At 44.1% G+C, this 19,139-nt stretch overlaps 1 protein-coding gene across 2 annotated transcripts in view; it reads right to left on the bottom strand.

Moving 5' to 3' along the window:
• Positions 1-19,139, bottom strand: part of GRID2IP (Grid2 interacting protein) — a 305,642-nt gene that overhangs the window by 69,974 nt on the left and 216,529 nt on the right. For both annotated transcript variants that reach the window (XM_085629441.1, XM_085629442.1), the window contains 3 exons: positions 8,282-8,604; positions 6,396-6,818; positions 3,854-3,941 (listed from right to left, as the gene is read on the bottom strand). In XM_085629441.1, coding sequence (XP_085485567.1) covers positions 3,854-3,941; positions 6,396-6,818; positions 8,282-8,604 — 834 coding nt within the window. The remainder of the gene's footprint in view (positions 1-3,853; positions 3,942-6,395; positions 6,819-8,281; positions 8,605-19,139) is intronic.

The raw sequence follows: 19,139 nt of genomic DNA, 5'->3' as shown, positions 1-19,139 counted from the left end.
AGGCTCGCTATGACACAAAACACATTTAGACCCTTTTTTTACGCCCCACCACTTTCAAATGTCACCAGCCACCACTGGCGAGGCCTCTTTTGGGGTTTGGATTGGCCGCCCCCTCGGTTCTGCTCCCTCATGTAGGTTTAAAGCACACTAGTCATTTTATCGTAAACAGCAGGATACCAAAGGATGGGGCAGAAATAGGACAATTCGAAATAAAGCAATACACACACATGAATCCGGAAACACAGCACACGTTAAAACTAAAAATCACCGAGAATAGTGAAATGTCATTTGTAGATATTATCCTGTAAGATGATGCGCGTGTGGAAGGATCATGAGCACAGCCCGGTATGATGAAAGGAGGAGAAACCGAGCCAGACGTGAAGAATAAGATACAATAGAGAAGGGGGAAGAAGGTGTGGACGGGAAGAGAGGACCAAGGGACATAGCATCCAAACCTGGAATAATTCAAGCTACTCCATTCATGAGTTTTGAGCCCAAAGGACACTGCAGTGCAGCTGGCCACCTCCCTGCATATTCTTTAGGTAGGTTGACCTTTGACCTGCCCTGTGCTGTGCTGTGCTGTGGATGTCTGGGGACAGACGTCTGCTAGGACTGTAGGCCAGCTGTTCCTGAAACTTCCTTTGAGGGGCTGGGGCTTCAATGGACATTGTAGGTCGCCAAGGGCAAACGAACAGTTGTGCCCCACAAGGGCGAAGGGAGTCTACGATGGGCCACCTCCATGGGCAGCAGTGATGCCAGTTCAGCTTCTGCTAAGGACAACACTGCTAGGGGGGTTACTTCCTGCTCTACCTTGCACACGGCGGGCCCTCAGTGGGGGTCTCAGCACACCGCCCCAGAGCTAGGGCCATTGGATATAAAGGCAGACGCGCTCCAGATATAGAGGAGACAGGAAATGCAACAGTGACAACATGACTTATCAATTTATCATACTTTGTAACTGAATCAAACTGAGATTAAAGTGTTCGAAAATGTATTCTGTTTGCCCTCTGTATGAGTTTTGGCTTCGCTCAATTACAAACTGTTTATGCCAATTTGGCACAAAGGACCAGCTATCTATATATTTTTGTAATATCCCACAAGGCAGTTCCTTAGAGAGGGATTTACCAGTGTTAGCATCTAAATTGGGGGAAATGGTGAGTGATATGAACGGCCTTAGAAATTGCGACTCTTCCTATTGGAAATAAGTGTTAGTGCAGGGTTACACCACACATTAAACCATTTTTTACAATTACCACCTGATAATGCTTTTGACTGTTTTGAACTGTTTTTAACTAAAGATTTACCAAAGATGAGATGAGAAAAAAGTAAAATTATTTATAATATCTCCAGAAAGCAGAAATAAGTACTTGTGAATTTGAGCAAAGACGTTTTTGTGGGTATAAAATCCCCAGAAATGGGGGAAATATTGCACTCTGGCATAGCGAAGACAGCACTCCCCCAACTGGAAAACAAACAATGATATTGTTTTTGATACAACTACTCTCCCAGACTTAAAATTAATAGTACATAAGAAATTAGAACTATGGTATGACGTATTGGTAATTGATGGTGAGGTATTTAATAATGTAAAGGCCATGTGCTAGTAACCAGCAACTACTTCCTCCCTATAACACCCAGCTCAATAAACAGACCAGCTTTGACGCCACCAATCATAAGCACAAAGGGGCTTCCTTAGAGCTTGTATCTAATGATATGAATCCTTTTTTGTTTCCCATTACACTCACATTAAAATCTCACACCCAGGCATAAAAGATGCCAGAGATGCAATCAACAAGTAGACTGTAAACCCTGGGAAGGGGACAGCACAACCGATAGCTATCCTAGACGTGTTACTCGATATGTTGTAACTCTGCTTTTCTATGGAATATGATGGAAGAACTGAGAGATCAGTATTGTTTCTGTATAAAGGGCTTCCAGTTTATGGATCACGTGGAGATGTGGTTCACAATGATCTAGATGTGCCTGGAGTAGAATACATGTGTACTCAATAACAGAGTCTATCAAAGACATGACAATGAGGTCACATGTGCTCCCTCTTTTGTCAAGTTATGTGTGCTGGTAAGAGATGGTGCGTGCATACTCCTATGCATTCTAGGGTCATTTTGATAATATGATATTATTGATCAGATTTAGAGATGCTATGTCATTTTACGTGTGAAGGTTTCTTTATAAGGATACTGTTGCTAATCCTGTGCTACATGTCAATTGTGCACATTCGCGGTGCCTAAACAGCCTTTTTAGGCCTTTTTAGAACTGAGAGTTCGAATGATATGTCCAAGAGATGGAAAAAAAGATAATTATTTGCACATGTTCTAGTCTCCTCTTATGAAAAAAACAAGAGGAAAAGAGAGAACAAACTAACCGAGATCCGTCAAGGGGTCTATTAAATGCCAGGCAAAATACAATTGGACAGTCACAGAATCACACAAATTTTGCAGATACACTGGAAAGCGTTATTTGTGTATCCTGTATAATATGGAACCCCCAACACCAAGTTAACTTCCTAGTATATAGTCTAGCGATTAACACAATTTCCCAAATAGATTCTGAATTAAAACAAGATTGGAGGATAAATAAATATGCAATATGCTTTTCTGTATACATATATATATATATATATTTTACAGACTATTGTGCCATTCAAAAATGAGTCATGGGGCAGATAGAGCCGTCAAGAAACTGGATTTTAGCTATCCAGAGAGATTTCATTCTGAAAACAACCACAGATAAACAGCACTTAATTACACTTTTTTGAAACTGATTTAGTACTGTCATACATTAGGAGCATGCACCAGGGACTGGCAAGTCAGGCAATTAGAATTGTATTCTATTTGGGCCAATGTCACATTCGTTCGAGGTGGCAATATTGGCAATGGGATGTTTGAAACTTTTGCAAATCGAACAGCTGGCAGTGGTTGAGAGTTATAATGGCTTAGTGTCCTTCTCCATTCAGACTTATGAATAAAGTAAAAATGTGGAATGTACAGTACATGGAAAATACTAGTTATTAGTGTCTTAAATGGTGTATACATGTGAATTGATTTGCATAATTTTTGTAATGTATGAGTTTAGACATTTTGAATTTGTATACCAACTATTATTTTCTTTTATGTTTTTTTTAAGTTTAAAAACCCAGATCTTTGGGACCATCATTTAAGGGCATGTTCACTTAGGAGTCCGGCATGAGACTTTGGAGAAAGTTACTAAACAAAGGTAGAATTAATCTGGAATCCCTCCTTGGTCAAAAACCATAGTATGCATTTATCCCATGAATCATATATATGAGCTATATTTCTAATATTCATAAGAGATTGGAGAGATATTGTATTGGGTAAGTGGGAGTGGGTGTAGGGGTGTTAAAAATTGTGATTTTAGGCTTATTGTAGGAGAGACCTGGGGAGTAGATATTTTGGCGATCGGTAGAAAAAAATCAGGTGTAAAAAGTGCCAGTTTCCGTTTTCAGTATCACACCAAGGAAACTCAGGGTGAAATAAATGGATATTATTAACATGCTGTTGTGACCATTATCTGTTTGAAAGGATGGAAAAACTGATTGTGAAGCAGTAACCTAGCCTCGTAAATAATTGCCACCACCAGGTTAGAATCTTGAATCGTTGTAAGTATGGTAGAACTTTCCCTATTGGACACACACACACACACACACACACACCCTCCCCCAAATCTTTGCACTAATATACACACTAGACACACACTCACACATTAAGTTACTAGCACTCATCATAACCAATAAAGACCCATGTGCAGGTACCTCAACTTGTACTGGGAATGTTTCACAAATGTCCAGGTGTCTGTCTGTATCATGCTCACTTACTTGTAGGTTTCTGTGTTCCAAAGTGAAGTTCCAGGTCAAGGTACTTGACCATGTCACTCAGCTTGTCGTATTCCGAGTCTTCTCCGAGCTGCAGAAGAGGGCGAAAGAGGGAAGGTATTTTGAGTTCTCTCACCCTACACATTAACTTTCAATAACAAAGGCGAGTGAGGAGGGGAAATGTGAACCTATGTTCATTACAACTGAACCTCCAAAATCCCATTCCGACCTCTGAAAGTTTTATCTTCAGCAGTTTATAATCACCATTAGAACATTGGAATGTTGGGAGCTTCATTGAAGACAATGGAGTGCTCCGGGCTTTTAATGGCTGGTAGAAGCCCGGAGCATCAACATTCTAATGTTTGGTCACAGATGTTGCTGTGAACAAAGACCTCAAGGCGCCAGAGGGAAGGCGTCACGGAGCCCGAGGGGATTTCAACGCCCACGAGCTCCATGAGGCCTTTGTTTTACAAATTAGAACATTCTGCCTTAGTGCTCTCCATAGCAGGCTCTAACGGCCATTTAAGGCCCACCCCCTTGTTAAAGGCCCTCGCCGAAAAGGTGGAGCGGACCTTTAATGGCCTATAGAGCCAGCTAGGGCGGGCTCTAAGGCTCTATTACATTTAACAAAATATTACAAGTAGCCCAGTATACATTTATGTAAATAATGTTTTCCAACAGTTTAATAGAGAGGTTATAATACTTTCTATATTTGTTTCTTGACGCCTCAAATTGCACGGTTGATTATATTGCCTATTTTGCCAAGAAACATTATCACGTTTTCGAGTATTTAAAGATAAAACAAAATATGGCTGTAAGCCTCCATCACAACTTCACTTTCCGCAATACCTGAAATGTCATACTCTTGACTTAGGGGCATGGTCAAGATACTGGAACCCCAGACAATTATCTCAGTCTTGCTTCCCTGCATTTATTTCCATTCACAATGGAGTAGACCTAACGATACCCAAAGCATGCCACAGAGGCTCATAGATACTGAAAGCATTTCCATTTATACCTATAGCATCTCCTATGGGTATGGTACAGCTATCTGTCAAGCTGCAGTGTAAGACAGCACATGCATGCACTCGGGGTTCCACCCAAGAAAACCTATTTGCTAATGGCACTTGCATTGCTTAAAGGAGGGTTCCACTGTGAAGCGCACATCCTGGGCAGCGCAAACCCCCTTACATGAATACGCAGTAGTTGGTCATGCTCTGCACTGCTAAATATTCCTAGGCCAGGGGTAGGATTGGTGGCTAGGAGTTCTATTTCTACTGTACCATCTGTCTAGTTCTACATGGATCGTTATGATAACATTCACCTACACCACAGGCTGGGAATGTAAAACAAGCTGCTGGTCTCGTTGAGGGTGATTATTAATAGAGACAGTAATCTTTGACTAGCATCTGTCCGGAAGGAACTGAACCACTTAGGAGTGTGACCCTGCTGAGAAATAGATCACCTCTAAGATGGATAACAGACCTGGGAGGGCAAGCAGAGCCAGTACCATGAAAGACACTTCTAAAGAATCAGTGAAGTTGTCATTCCCACAAGGGGAAACTAAAGAATGGCGATAGATCACAGCGTAGACACCAGGCCATGTTTGTCTCTCAACAAACATGAGAGTACTGAAAAACGAATTTAAGAGTTTTTCGCCACCAAGACATGTAAAACTTAAGAGAACATGCTCACTTTTTGTGACGTACTGGTGGCGTATTTTCCTGCTCCATATTTACAAGGACAGGAAAAGCCACTCTGCGTGACTTTTTGCCTTTACACACAGCACTTTGCATGAAAGGGGCGTTCCATGGGTGTTGCTGTGGGTGTTCCCACGCAACACCCATGGAACCAGACACATTTTCAGATTTATGAGGAATCGTAAATATGGAAATGCGTGTGAATGCTACGCCTCCCCAGGGGAGGCGTAGGGAGGCGCAACGAGGAGAAATGTTTTCATTTCTCCTAGTTTTCTTTTCCTCGTTATGCATGCTGCATTCTGCAGCACACATAGAAAGATAAAATCACCTCTAATTATTGTTTTTGTTCAGGAAGGGTTCCCTTCCTGCACATAAACAATCATTGAAACAATGCCGTTGTTGAAAAACGGCATTTCAGATTGTTTTTGTGCAGGAAGGGGACTCTTCCTGAACAAAAACTATCTCCCCACCTCGCAGGCATCCTTGCACCATGGTGTAAGGGTACCTGCGCGGGCACATGGCAGCAATTTGTGCGCCAGCACAGGGGGAAGCACAGAGATGCAACATATTGTTGTAAATATGGCGCATCCCTATGCTTTGAAAGTGACTCAGTGCGGCGCAGCCAAATGGCTTGGGGAACGCACTGAGTCACTTTCTTGTAAATCTGCCCCAGATTGTTTAAGTGGTGCCTGAGATCCTGTAATGCACAACTTTAGAACTAATGTTAACGGGTTTAATGTGCTGATCATTTACCAACATTTTCTGGCGCAATGCCTAAGGGTTGCAACCACTGCTTAGTGGTTGGCTTGTGGTTGCACCAAAGTGGTATTTCTGCGTCATCTCACCTGACCCCATATGGTGCCTTCCGAGTTCTCCACTTGTTCCCATCTCAGTCGTTTCACACTCATGTGGCTGGACTCACTCCTGCGATGCGGTCCACGGTGCAGAAGAGGTGGTGCGCAGGGCACTGGAGGCAACGGTGGAGGCGGAGGAGGTGGAGTTAGTGACAACGCAGTCTGAGAGTGGCCTTCTGCGGGCCCTACATGCCGGAGGTGGGGATTTCCACTGGCATCGAGAGTCAATGTCACTGGCTTGTGTGCATGGAACTGTAAAGGTGGTGGGGGAGGCGGACTCATAGGTGGGGGCGGGATGTTGTCTGACATTGAGGAGTACGTAAGGGAGCTTCCGTCATCGCTGCTGCTGACGTATTCACTAGCACTACTCATCTCGTTGGTATGAACACTACCCTGGTCATCTTGGAAGCTCATCTGGTGCAAGAGAAGGGAACACAAGAGAATAGAGGAAAGTATCCATTAGAAAGTTAAATTCAGGAAATCAGAGACAAAGGTTAGCCAAAAAAAGGAGCATGCCCAAATGCTGTGATCATAAGGCACCACATTAGAAAGGTAATGGAGCAAAGCCACTACACAGTATGAGATGTCACCCAATGGAAAGGCTCCAGTCCTGTAGAGAACATTAAAGTTTTGCCTTCAACAGTTTGCATGGCTATCAGATTGCTCCATGCCACAAGTGCAGGTGTTTCAAATGAGGTGAAACTGTACTACATCTCGCAGAATGCCCTGGATTGTTAAATGAAAAATGATTAAATGGTGTTGCTAATGACATGGAGCCATCTGTTAACCATATATATTCCCCCCCCCCCCCACCGCTGTCAGAAGGGGCATGATGAAAGGTACATGAGTGTATCTCGGTCAACAAACTTCTCCCTTCGTATATTTGCATCTAGAACTATTTGTTTGGAAATGTTATCTTTTATTATAAAATGTCTTTAATTTGTGTTAAATGTATGTTTTGTTCCTTCCCTCTCGAAAGCAAGTCGTATTGCTTAGCTCTAGGCACGCCTCTTGGTTAAATAATGAACACGTCTGGCCGTAGTTAGGAATAAAATCCTTCCTGAGTCTGGTGTTTGTTGAAGAAGCGGCCAGCCTAAACCATTACTTTTATCATCAAAAAGGGAACTATTTTCCAGTGTTACCACCATTATCAACAAACAGTCTTGGCGAACGTTTTCCTTTGTATATCATTGTTCTTCGGGAAATATTCTAGAAGGAAGTGCTTGTGTTTCTGGGAAGATGGAGCCAATATACTTATCACACGAAGCTGCAATAATGAAACTCTGACATCCCTACAACTCATAGGGTCCTGGTAACAAGATGTGTGGCATAGTGTGGGGGATTCACAAAGCCAATAAATACCATTACAAGGGCCCCAAAGGGGTCATTGGAATTTATCACACCTGATAAAAACCTGATACCCCTGGGTTAAAAATGTATTGGGTACGATGGACAGAACCTAGTCTAATTTGGGGGGAATAACATGCGGCGCACCAAAATCTGCATGCCCCAGCAAATACTGGGCCTTTTTCCCCTGTTAAATTCCAGCAGGTTTGGAGTTTCCCCCCTGTTAAATGCCTACAGGTGCTGTACTTTATTGTAGGGTGCAAAATGTATGGCACCCGGTAATTACCAAGTGCAGCAAATATCTTACCTGTATAACTGCGATTCCCATGCAAACAGGTGTTTACACAGGGATCACAATTTTACGAGACAGTTGTAATCAGACCCTTCCAGTGAAAAACTGTGGGGTGTAATAATTATCACACAACTCGTAAATCTGATTTCTGCAGTGTTTACAATTTACCCCTTAGCTTATAACCGGGGAAGTTCCTTCAAACTCCCTACCCTAAGCTCAACACTAAACCCGTTCTTACTTCCTCATAGTCGTTTTCAGGGGCCATGAACTCGTCCACTATGGTCACTCTGTGGCCCAGTTGCTCACTCAAGGCATCCAGAAACCGGTCCGTATCGCGGCTTCGTGGCGGTCTGGAGAAGGTGAACAGCTTCTTGCGTTGAGAGAGGGGGCTGCTGGCATATTCAGTGTGCGTGGGGGATGGCGCCCGACTGTTGTCCAGACTGACGTAAGGATTTGAATCCGTGCTTCCAGGAGAGGGACTACTCCGTAAGTGATAAGGACATGGGGGGACTGGAGGTGGGTCCGTCTGCCATGAGATGGTCATCCCAGACTTCCTCCATCCTGTGGGAAAGGAAAAGGACAATACTGTAGAAGTTACATGAGTTTGTATTACAAAATGACTAAACCTGTAGTGTAGGATTTCCACTGAAATATGACCCTGGGCTTGTTTCTCAATAATGTCAAAGAAAAGAAGCAAATGGTGCTGAGAGAATTGAAACTACACTTTATTTTGGTACCTGTACTCAGTCAGTCAGTCAGTCAGTCAAAATTACTTTATTCGGTTCATAACAAAAACCATAAAAGCATATAAATATAAAAAACATACAATATAAATAACATTGACAATGAACACTACAATTGAGTTAAAAAGGCATACAAGACACTTGGTTTCAATTCATGAGTTACCCGATTAATTATTATATCCAAGAAATTTTCTTCCTTAATCTCATTGAGATTGCTAAAAAATTGGCAATATTAAAAATCTCCCATGTGGAACCCAGCAATTGTAAATATAAAAGGGCAGGTTTAACCTGCCTAAATCCTTTGTCCTTACTAAGGTGGATAATAAATTTTTTGCGAATAGGGGACAGGTATTTGCAGAAGAAGACAAAGTGCACCGTGTCTTTGAGGGAAAATCCGTCACAAGAACAGATTCCCAAGTCCCTCTCCCTTGACCACCCTGGGGAATCGGTGAGCAAAAGATGGAATTTGTTCAGTCTAAACTTGGTCAATAAAAAACGATGGTTCATATTGTTAACAGTGACCAAGTAGGGTTCAATACTGTTGGAAGTAATTACCAACTGATGAGCCCTAACTGAAGGTTTAAGTAGCTCCTTTTCTTCCCTTTCTAAAATTATCCGCTGTTTATATTCAGCTTTCACCCATTTTAGGTCCCCCTTAGTTAAGTTGCCAGGTAGATCGAATAATTCTGGACGACCTAATTCTCTGGATAAGTTCTTAATATAATTTATCCAAGGAATGGAGCTGCCATACTCAAGAGATAAACAATCCTTTAAAATCACATGATTTAATTCCAAATCTGGGTTTAACCAAATTGTAATCCATTTTAACAATGGAGCTAGAGCAATACGGTCCACTAAATAATCTATCCCGCATTCCTGATGAACAATAAAAGCAGGGGTTGACTGAGGTAGACATAAGATGGATTTTAAAAATGTATCTTCAACTATTTGAAGAATTTTAACATCTTTAATTCCCCATAGATCAGCCCCATACATTGCTATAGAAAGGCATTTAGCAACATATATGTTCAAAATGGCCTGTATGGGCTTCACCCCCAATTTGCGAGCAAAGTCCAAGACAGCTAAAGTAGACCTAACAAATACATTGCGCTTAGCTGCCAATTGCGGAGACCAATTGAACTTATCATCAAAGATAACCCCCAAGTAGGGAAATCTGCTAACGCGGGATAAAACATGCCCTTCGCAGTACAAGGTCTTAACTTTTTTTGCTTTACAACCCATAATCATGACATGTGATTTCGAAAAATTCACACTAAGATCGAGTGCTTTCATAAAATTTGCAAATGAGTCCAACAAACGTTGCAAACCCACAGGTGTACGTGCTAACAAGGCGGCATCATCGGCGTATAATAATGCCGGAATAGAAAACTTGCCAGCTCTTGGAATGTCCTTGCACAACCTAGTTAAAACAGCACCTAAATCATTGATGTATAAGGTAAAAAGCAGGGGGGCTAAAATACAGCCCTGTCTAACACCATTCGAGATTCCAATCCTACCAGTGCAATTACCCAGGCGATCGTATCTAAGGGTGGCGGAGAGATCCCTATGTAAATCAGCCAGGAAAAATACAATGTTTTCGTCAATGCCGCACTTAAGGAGCAAATCCCACAGCTTCGACCGGTTCACACGGTCGAATGCCGAGGACAGGTCCATAAAGGCAAGATATAACTTCCCTTTTTTGGCAATAGTGTATTTGCCTATTAATAAATATAGGTTCAGACTTTGGTCTATAGTACCCCGACCTGCTCTGAACCCATATTGTAAACATGAAAGGGTCTCGTTAACCTCCAACCACGCTGATAGTTTCCCCAAAACTACACGCCCTAGGACTTTAACTGCAGAATCAATAAGGGAGATAGGGCGGTAACAACTGGGGTCCCCCCTGCAACCTTTTTTAAAAATGGGTATAATCACGGATTCGGACCAGGTGTCCGGGATGCCTGAGACACAAACCCTATTAAAAACATTCATTAAAACCAAAGACCAAGTCTCAAGGTCAGATTTATAAAGGTCAACCGGAACACCATCCGGGCCCGGGGCCTTATTACTTGTCATCTTTTCAATGGCCTCGACTACCTCGGTCTTAGTAACCGATAAAGTATATTGGTTTGCAGTATGGGACGACGAGGTCGACACCCCGTTTCTTACCCCTTCATAGACTGACTTAAAATGGGTACACCACAAGTCTTCCCCTATGCCACAATCTAATTGGCCGTTACAAGCGTCGCGAAAATAAGGTTTATTCACCACAGACCAAAACTTTGCACTATTTCTAAGAACATCCACGGAAGCTAGTTCAACCCATGCATCCTCTCTAATCTTTTGCTTTCTAGTTTTCAAGGCTTTATCATATTCTTTCCTAAGCGTGGCAATAATCGCCCTATTGATAGGTTTACAGCTTAGGGCGGCCTTCAGCCTTCTGTTGGCCAAGGAGCAATTTCTATCAAACCAACCTAAATCGATATTATCATTACCCTTAGCAGGGCAACTAAGGTCCGCAGAGATTTGGGAACAGATTGCCGAGTAAGCCTCTAAAACTTCCTTATTACCGGCGTCCAAATCCAAACAAGTATTTATCTCAGGACCCACCTTCCTTCTTAGATTAGAATGAAAGTCCTCCGGAATTATTTTGTTCCATCTAATCCTGCGATTCTGATCAGCGGGGCGGATATTAGATTTGTCCGTCCTTCCCAAAGTTTTAGTAGGGGTGATAAAAGTGTCCGAAATGCTAAGGACCACAGGGTTATGGTCACTGAAATGTGACCAAATCGCCTTATAACCGTGAATCATATCACCAAGTGCAAAGCTAATAAAAATGTAATCAATGACAGAATGTTTGCCATTCCCTTTAAAAGTAGGAATTTCCTCAGACGTCAAAGAAGGGAGTATAAGACCATAATCTGCTAAGATTGACTCAAGACAGTCTCCCTGAGCAGAATGCTCAAAATGAGCATCACCTTGTGCAGACGGACCTAGAGGATCAGAAGACAAACAGTTGTCTGAACAGCCGTGGATATTAAAATCACCCAAAATTATAAAAAAACAGTCATTTTGGTTAGCGTCCTTGTAAGCCGCCAAAAAGCGTGTTAAAGCTAAGAGATGATCAGTTGTGGTGACTCTGTCAAAGGAATTGTAAAAATTTACGATTAAAAAAACACCTCCCTCTAACAGGGAGATTTGTACAGCCAAACTGTTCCGTGAACCTGTATCTATTTGGGTCTGTTGACCCGGTATACTAGCGGAGATTAAGGTAGCCAACCCACCCTTTGCCCTCCCCGCATTTGATGGTACGGCTGGAACAAAAAAACTCCTGTACCCATCGATGGACAGGGTATTCTCTATGTCCCATGTTTCTTGTAAACTAATAATGTGTCCTAAACCTATAAGTGTTCGCCAAGCTGGGTCATCAATTTTGTTTTTCAGGCCAGCTATATTCCAACTGACCAATCTAAATAGATTGCCCAATAAACCAGGAGTAGATGCGACATGACTGTCATCCAATGGTTGCAATATGTTTTCATCACGGCCAGCTACCCAACTATCTAGAGTATTGCGCTCTGCCAATGTCCCTAGTCATTCATTATCATCTAGGTTTGAAAGAGCGTCAAATCTGTTAGAAATAGGGACAGCATAGTTGTTAAAACCAATACCCCTAGGGGGGTCACTAAATAACGGCCCAGCATGAAATGGAGGATAAAAGAAGCCCAGGGGAAGGACGTTAACAAAATCCGTCTGAATTCTCACTGTCCCAGCCTGTTTCAGTATATCCTCAACCAACCTTGGAGATCTGAAATTTACGACAATACAATCACCCGCCAGACTCTTGTTTGTCCTGCCCACCCACAGGACCCTTCTAATCATCATAAAATTGTTGGCAAGATGTTGTCCCAAGACAGTTTTATTAGATAAGAAGTGGATGGCCTTGTTTTTCAGGGAAGTCCAGTGTTCTCTTTTATCCCCTTCCAATTTTGGGACATTAGCTAAAATAATAGTGTATGGACAAGCCTCAACAGGTAGGTGTAGGGAGTCCCTCTTATCATAGTTAGCTAAAAAGCCGGGCCTCCCTTCAATATTCTGAGAACCCGAAACCACCCCTTGAATTGTACCCGTAGGATTTAAAGCTAGGGGCGGTAGGTTTACACCAGTGGCCGAGGTGGTACAGTGAGGTACTGGTTGTTGGGGTGCAGTAATTATGGTATCCAGCAAGTTATTGACCGAGGCAGTAACTGAACTAAGAGAGTTAATTGCCCGGGTACTAGGGCCAGGAATAGAAACCTTAGAAGTGAGGTGTGACTCAATTATATTCAGCCGCTCCTCAATGCGCCTCAAGGTGACCAATAAAGGAGCAGTAAATAATTTAAGGTGCTCATCAAGGATATTTATAAGGTCTGACATAGATTTTTCGCTATTTCTATCGGTAGTACTATCAGTAGCTGATTTAGCGCAAACGTTCCCTGCCTCTCCCAGAGTCTCGCTAACTGAACGGGGAGCCTCAATATTGACTTTGTTCAATCCAGGAGCGGGATTGCTAGATTTAGATAACTTTGCCGGTTTTCTACTACCCTGAGGGTTATCCTTTGCCTTTCTTTTCCCCGTGGCAATTTTACCACCACCAACATTCAGATTAGGCCTAATCCTTAATTGTCTAGGGCGAACAACCAGTGAGGGTTGTGCAGGACTCACTATGATTGAGGAGGGTGACACAATTGTAGGACTAACATTAATACAAGAGCCATTCATGTTCTCAAGCGGGTGCACACCGTCCAAAGGGACGTTTTCTGATGAACAGACCACAGCGGGTGATAAAGGAACAGATAATCTAATGGGGTCCAAAGACAGTCTTCGTTCGACCGAAGCGATCTCTTTCACAATGGCAGATTCTGCCTGTTTTAAATAACTGTCCAAAGTCCCCATGCCCGCAACCCTTGTGCATGCTTTAGAAGACCCTTTCGACATGCTTCCACCGAGCAGTACAAAGCACAATCCTACCAAATAGTATTTGGCACGATAACTCGTGCTATATACTCCCCCTCACAATCACCTGTGCAGTCCCGAGGATGGGTGTTCAATCCAACAGCAGTCACTTCGCAGAGGGCAGTCCCAACCCAACCTCTAACAGCCTCTGAGGGCCTAAGAGGGCCCGCCCTTTGCCCGGGCTTAGCCCGGCGTCTGCCCGCGCGCGTCCCGCGACGCGGGAGAACAGCGTCCTTTTGAGCGCCTCCGGGCGCGCAGGTAGCGTCACGGGTCGCTAGGGCAGCTGGGAGCTGTAGTGCGCTCCGCTTTCCAGGCCGCGAGATGGCGTTGCGGCGATGTCAGCGTAGCAGCCCAGGAGAGGAACAACAGGATTGCGATGAGGTAGGGAGAGCACCAATGACGACCCCCGACCAGGCAGCAGGTCTCGCGCATTCAGCAGGGCTCCAGATTCAAACTTCCCGCTCTCCCGAGAGAACAGCGTCCTTTTGAGCGCCTCCGGGCGCGCAGGTAGCGTCACGGGTCGCTAGGGCAGCTGGGAGCTGTAGTGCGCTCCGCTTTCCAGGCCGCGAGATGGCGTTGTGTTGCGGCGATGTCAGCGTAGCTGCCCAGGAGAGGAACAACAGGATTGCGATGAGGTAGGGAGAACACCAATGACAACCCCCGACCAGGCAGCAGGTCTCGCGCATTCAGCAGGGCTCCAGATTCAAACTTCCCGCTCTCCCGAGAGAACAGCGTCCTTTTGAGCGCCTCCGGGCGCGCAGGTAGCGTCACGGGTCGCTAGGGCAGCTGGGAGCTGTAGTGCACTCCGCTTTCCAGGCCGCGAGAGGGCGTTGTGTTGCGGCGATGTCAGCATAGCAGCCCAGGAGAGGAACAACAGGATTGCGATGAGGTAGGGAGAGCACCAATGACGACCCCCGACCAGGCAGCAGGTCTCGCGCATTCAGCAAGGCTCCAGATTCAAACTTCCCGCTCTCCCGAGAGAACAGCGTCCTTTTGAGCGCCTCCGGGCGCGCAGGTAGCGTCACAGGTCGCTAGGGCAGCTGGGAGCTGTAGTGCGCTCCGCTTTCCAGGCCGCGAGATGGCGTTGCGTTGCGGCGATGTCAGCGTAGCAGCCCAGGAGAGGAACAACAGGATTGCGATGAGGTAGGGAGAGCACCAATGACGACCCCCGACCAGGCAGCAGGTCTCGCGCATTCAGCAGGGCTCCAGATTCAAACTTCCCGCTCTCCCGAGAGAACAGCGTCCTTTTGAGCGCCTCCGGGCGCGCAGGTAGCGTCAAGGGTCGCTAGGGCAGCTGGGAGCTGTAGTGCGCTCCGCTTTCCAGGCCGCGAGATGGCGTTGCGTTGCGGCGATGTCAGCGTAGCAGCCCAGGAGAGGAACAACAGGATTGCGATGAGGTAGGGAGAGCACCAATGACGACCCCCGACCAGGCAGCAGGTCTCGCGCATTCAGCAGGGCTCCAGATTCAAACATGTATGTCAAAAGTCATTTTAGACCGGCATTCTCTTGAACTGGTCAGGAACTCTGTCCTCGGGCGCTTTTTCGTAGTTTTGGCCAATGACCCCCTGTACTCATCTATTGTATCAGGACTTCCCAAACCTGCACTACATAGATATCAGCATCTTTTTCAAGACTTAAACTCCTATTCTCATGTCAAACGTATACGCCCTTCTGTAAATTGCTCTGCCATCCTTTGTCCTGAGTCTTGATAAGATATATGAAGAATAAATAAATAACACACATATACAGTGTTAATGCTCAAATAAAGCAGAAAAGAACTTTCAACAGGTGTCTGTCTTCAGGAAGACTGCCCGAACTATGGACCCTTAGCATTAGGGAAAATGAAGTCCTTGCATCTTTCTTTCATTTTCAATGTTGATTTAGCAGTAAAATACTAACCAATTTTCAATTAGGTAATTTTATATTTAAACAGTTGAATTTTCACTAAGGTACTTTCCTGACATCATTCATTTATCGTTCATGCTATTTTAAATGGGTATCAGAGAGTAAAATACATAATTTAGAGCCTTTTAACAGAGTTCCAGGGAATCTGAATAATAATATGCAACATCTTGCATTTTCTGTTATAAAGACAAAATGTTTACTATATGGAATGTTTGACTTGATTGTACTGACAGCCAGACTACAACGCCAACCTCTAAACAGTCCTCATTTTATACCACACAGACCATTCAGACGACATCAGTTTTCTCTTTAGAGCACAATTTATCTCATAGTCATCAACTGTTCTCTCTAATACACTTTCTATCGTGCAGCTCACACTTCTCCCCAAAGATCACACATCCTCCTATAGACAACACCTCCTCCTCAGATGACTTCTCCTCATACAAGCTACACCACTACCCTTAGACTTCACTCCCTCCCAAAGATCACAGCTACAATAGTCAACTTTTCATCCTGGAACCATATCCTTCTATAGATTGCTTCTTCTCAAACAAGCCCGCCTCCTCCCACAGAGTACCTCTCCTCCCATAGACCACTACTTCTTCTCATAGACCGTGTCTTCTCCTTATATTCACACCTCCAGTAGACAACACTTTCTCCCTTAGAGATATCTTCTCATCCATAGACTGCTTCTCATACAAGTCATACCTCCTTCTATGTATCCCATCTTCTATAGACCATACTTTCTTTCCTATATCCCATGGTTTCACGCAAACTGCATTTCCTACCCTGGCCACCTTCTTATAAAGACCACAGCTCTTCCAATAGACATTTTATTGATAGGTCTCACAGGTTCCCCTTTTTCTCATATAGGCCACACCAACCATAGATGGTGCCTCATCCCATGGATTACATCTTCTCATAGAGGACACACTTGCTAACATAGAGAATGCCTCCGCTCTTAGATTTTATCTTCTCAAACAGGACACACCTTGTGCCATAGATAATGCCTGCGTACATAGATTACATCTTCTCATGCAGGACACACCTCCTAACATCAACAATGCCAGTTTGCATATTATACATCTTCCCATACAGAACATATCTTCTCTTACATTCTACATCTGCTCTGGTCTTCCATACGAAGAACATCCTCCACTAGACAACACGCCCAGCCCTCCTTTCGTGGACTGCTTCTCATACAAGCCATACCTTCTTCTATGTATCTCATCTTCTATAGACTATACTTTCTGTCATAGAGCCCACGTCTCACACAGACTGCCTCTCCTCCCCTAGCCGCTCTACCACAGTTCTTCTGATAGACTGCATTCCTCGTTATTGCTAGGCCTCCACGCAGATTCCGCTTTTTCTCACATAGGACTCACCATCCATACACATAGATTACTTCTGTTACAGGCCACGCCACTTACCCTTCATAGTACCTCTTTGCATGGATTACATCTTCTCATACAGGACACACCACCTACCATAGAGAACGCCTCTTCGCATAGATTATAGCTTCTCATACAAGACACGCCTCCTATCATCAACAGTGCCTCTTTGCATAGATTACATCTTCCCATACAGGACACATCTCTCACATTCTACATCTCTTCTAGTCTTCCTATACTGATAACATCCTCCACTCAACAACATGCCCTGCCCCCAATCTTTGGGCACTGGTTTTTTTTTACCATATAAATGAAATTCCTTTCACATTTAGGATACTCCTGTCTGACATGGGGCCAGGGCCAATCTGCAGACATTTAAAACAGCACCAGCAATTCCAGGTTTGAGGGGCAGGAGGCAACGATCAGCTTTTAACACCTCTATTTGTAAAGTAATTCTGAATAGGAGCTATCAAATTAGAGCTAATGAATTGTTTTGTAACTCACTGCCTAAAGGACCTTGGCAATTCCTGTATTCTCCTCCAAGCTTGTGAACAAACCCAAACAAAAAAAAAATAAAGGGTGATAAATGCATTTTTGGATGTTCTTCTTCAATCCATCAAAATAGTATAATTTCCTAAAACAAGCTGCAAAACCCTTTAATGTGCCCATATGCCTGAAAGAAGACCGTCACTTCAAATGAAACACAAGCATTTGCAATGCAATAGGTCTCGCATTTACGAGAGTTTGAGCTATTGGCATTGTAAATGACAATGCCTTTTATTTTTGTTTTGCTTTTTAAAACATAAATAAAAGGCATTGCTGCTTAATTATTTGCAATATTACAGACGAAATGGACGGTATGGACAAACCTTGTCTAGGCCCATCAAGAGCAGGAAAAAAACTGAACGCCGTTCTTACTCCCCGGCTTCACCCAGTACGGACTGACCTTTGATATCGGATCGGAAAGTTTCTTTTCACTGTCAAACGCACATAAACGGACACCTACACCTGTCTGGGAATCCCATCGGAGGGGCAGCCAGGGCAGGACAACGATGCACGCAAAGTCTGCTAAAAGGAGGCGTGCAGGGTTCAATCACCAGCAAACTCCCTCACACACTTCACTATTTGGCGTACATTATCAGTTCACAGGAAGAGATGCTTGCGCCATAAAAATGCACCTAGCTGCAAGAACGGAGGTTAATTTGGCTGTGCTTCTGAAAACAAAAATGAGTCACCCAGGGTGGTTTCCCATTGAACCTGCACACGGAAATATTCAAGCAGAAAAAAATGTTCTTTAGAAACACGCTGCAAACCCTCAATACTTTAACTACATTTAATTAACTTAGTACCCGTTAGACAACAGCGTGTTACGTTATTAGCGGCAACCGCTGTTATAGCATCACAAAGTGCCCTCCATCTGGGCGCACTTGCAGATCTGAGAGGGTCAACCACTACAAGGGGTGGAGAGGTCTAATGTGGATTACAAAAACATTTAGCAGGTCTGACTAACACCAGGGTGGCCACAGGAGGCACGAGACCACACCTTGTGCCCCCTGGGTAATGCGTAGTGACAAGCAGGACATGCACAGTGACTGCCACGACCACGCACACTAACCGGATGGGTCACTGACCGCCCTTGGACTGGCCAGGGCTCCAGAACACGTTGGAAGCAACACATGTATAGCAGAACCGAGGACTACGTAACATACTCCAAACTGCCTTTGTGAATAGGCCCCCCCAGATACGTCAATGTGATGAACTGAGAATATGGGTAATGAAAGAGCATTAAATATACCGGGAGATACTCGATGCGGTCAGTAGACGGTATCGAGTGAAATCAAATACCGTCATAAATGGGGCTGGACAGGCAGGGTGAGCAGCGCTGTGGCAGTGGGAAGAAGAGTACTAAGAGGGAAAGGTGGAATAAAGAGAAGCTGGGAGGAGAAGAAACTGGAACATTACATTAATATGAAAACATCTTGATGGAAAACAGAATCAAATCTCGCATTCAGCAGCGCACTGAAAAATAAATCTTACCAAGAGCTCCCTGAGCTTTGCCTGA

The sequence above is a fragment of the Triturus cristatus genome, chromosome 10, assembly GCF_964204655.1.
Source record: "Triturus cristatus chromosome 10, aTriCri1.1, whole genome shotgun sequence".
Lineage (NCBI taxonomy): Eukaryota > Metazoa > Chordata > Amphibia > Caudata > Salamandridae > Triturus > Triturus cristatus.
This window is presented reverse-complemented; position numbering and strand designations above follow the sequence as displayed.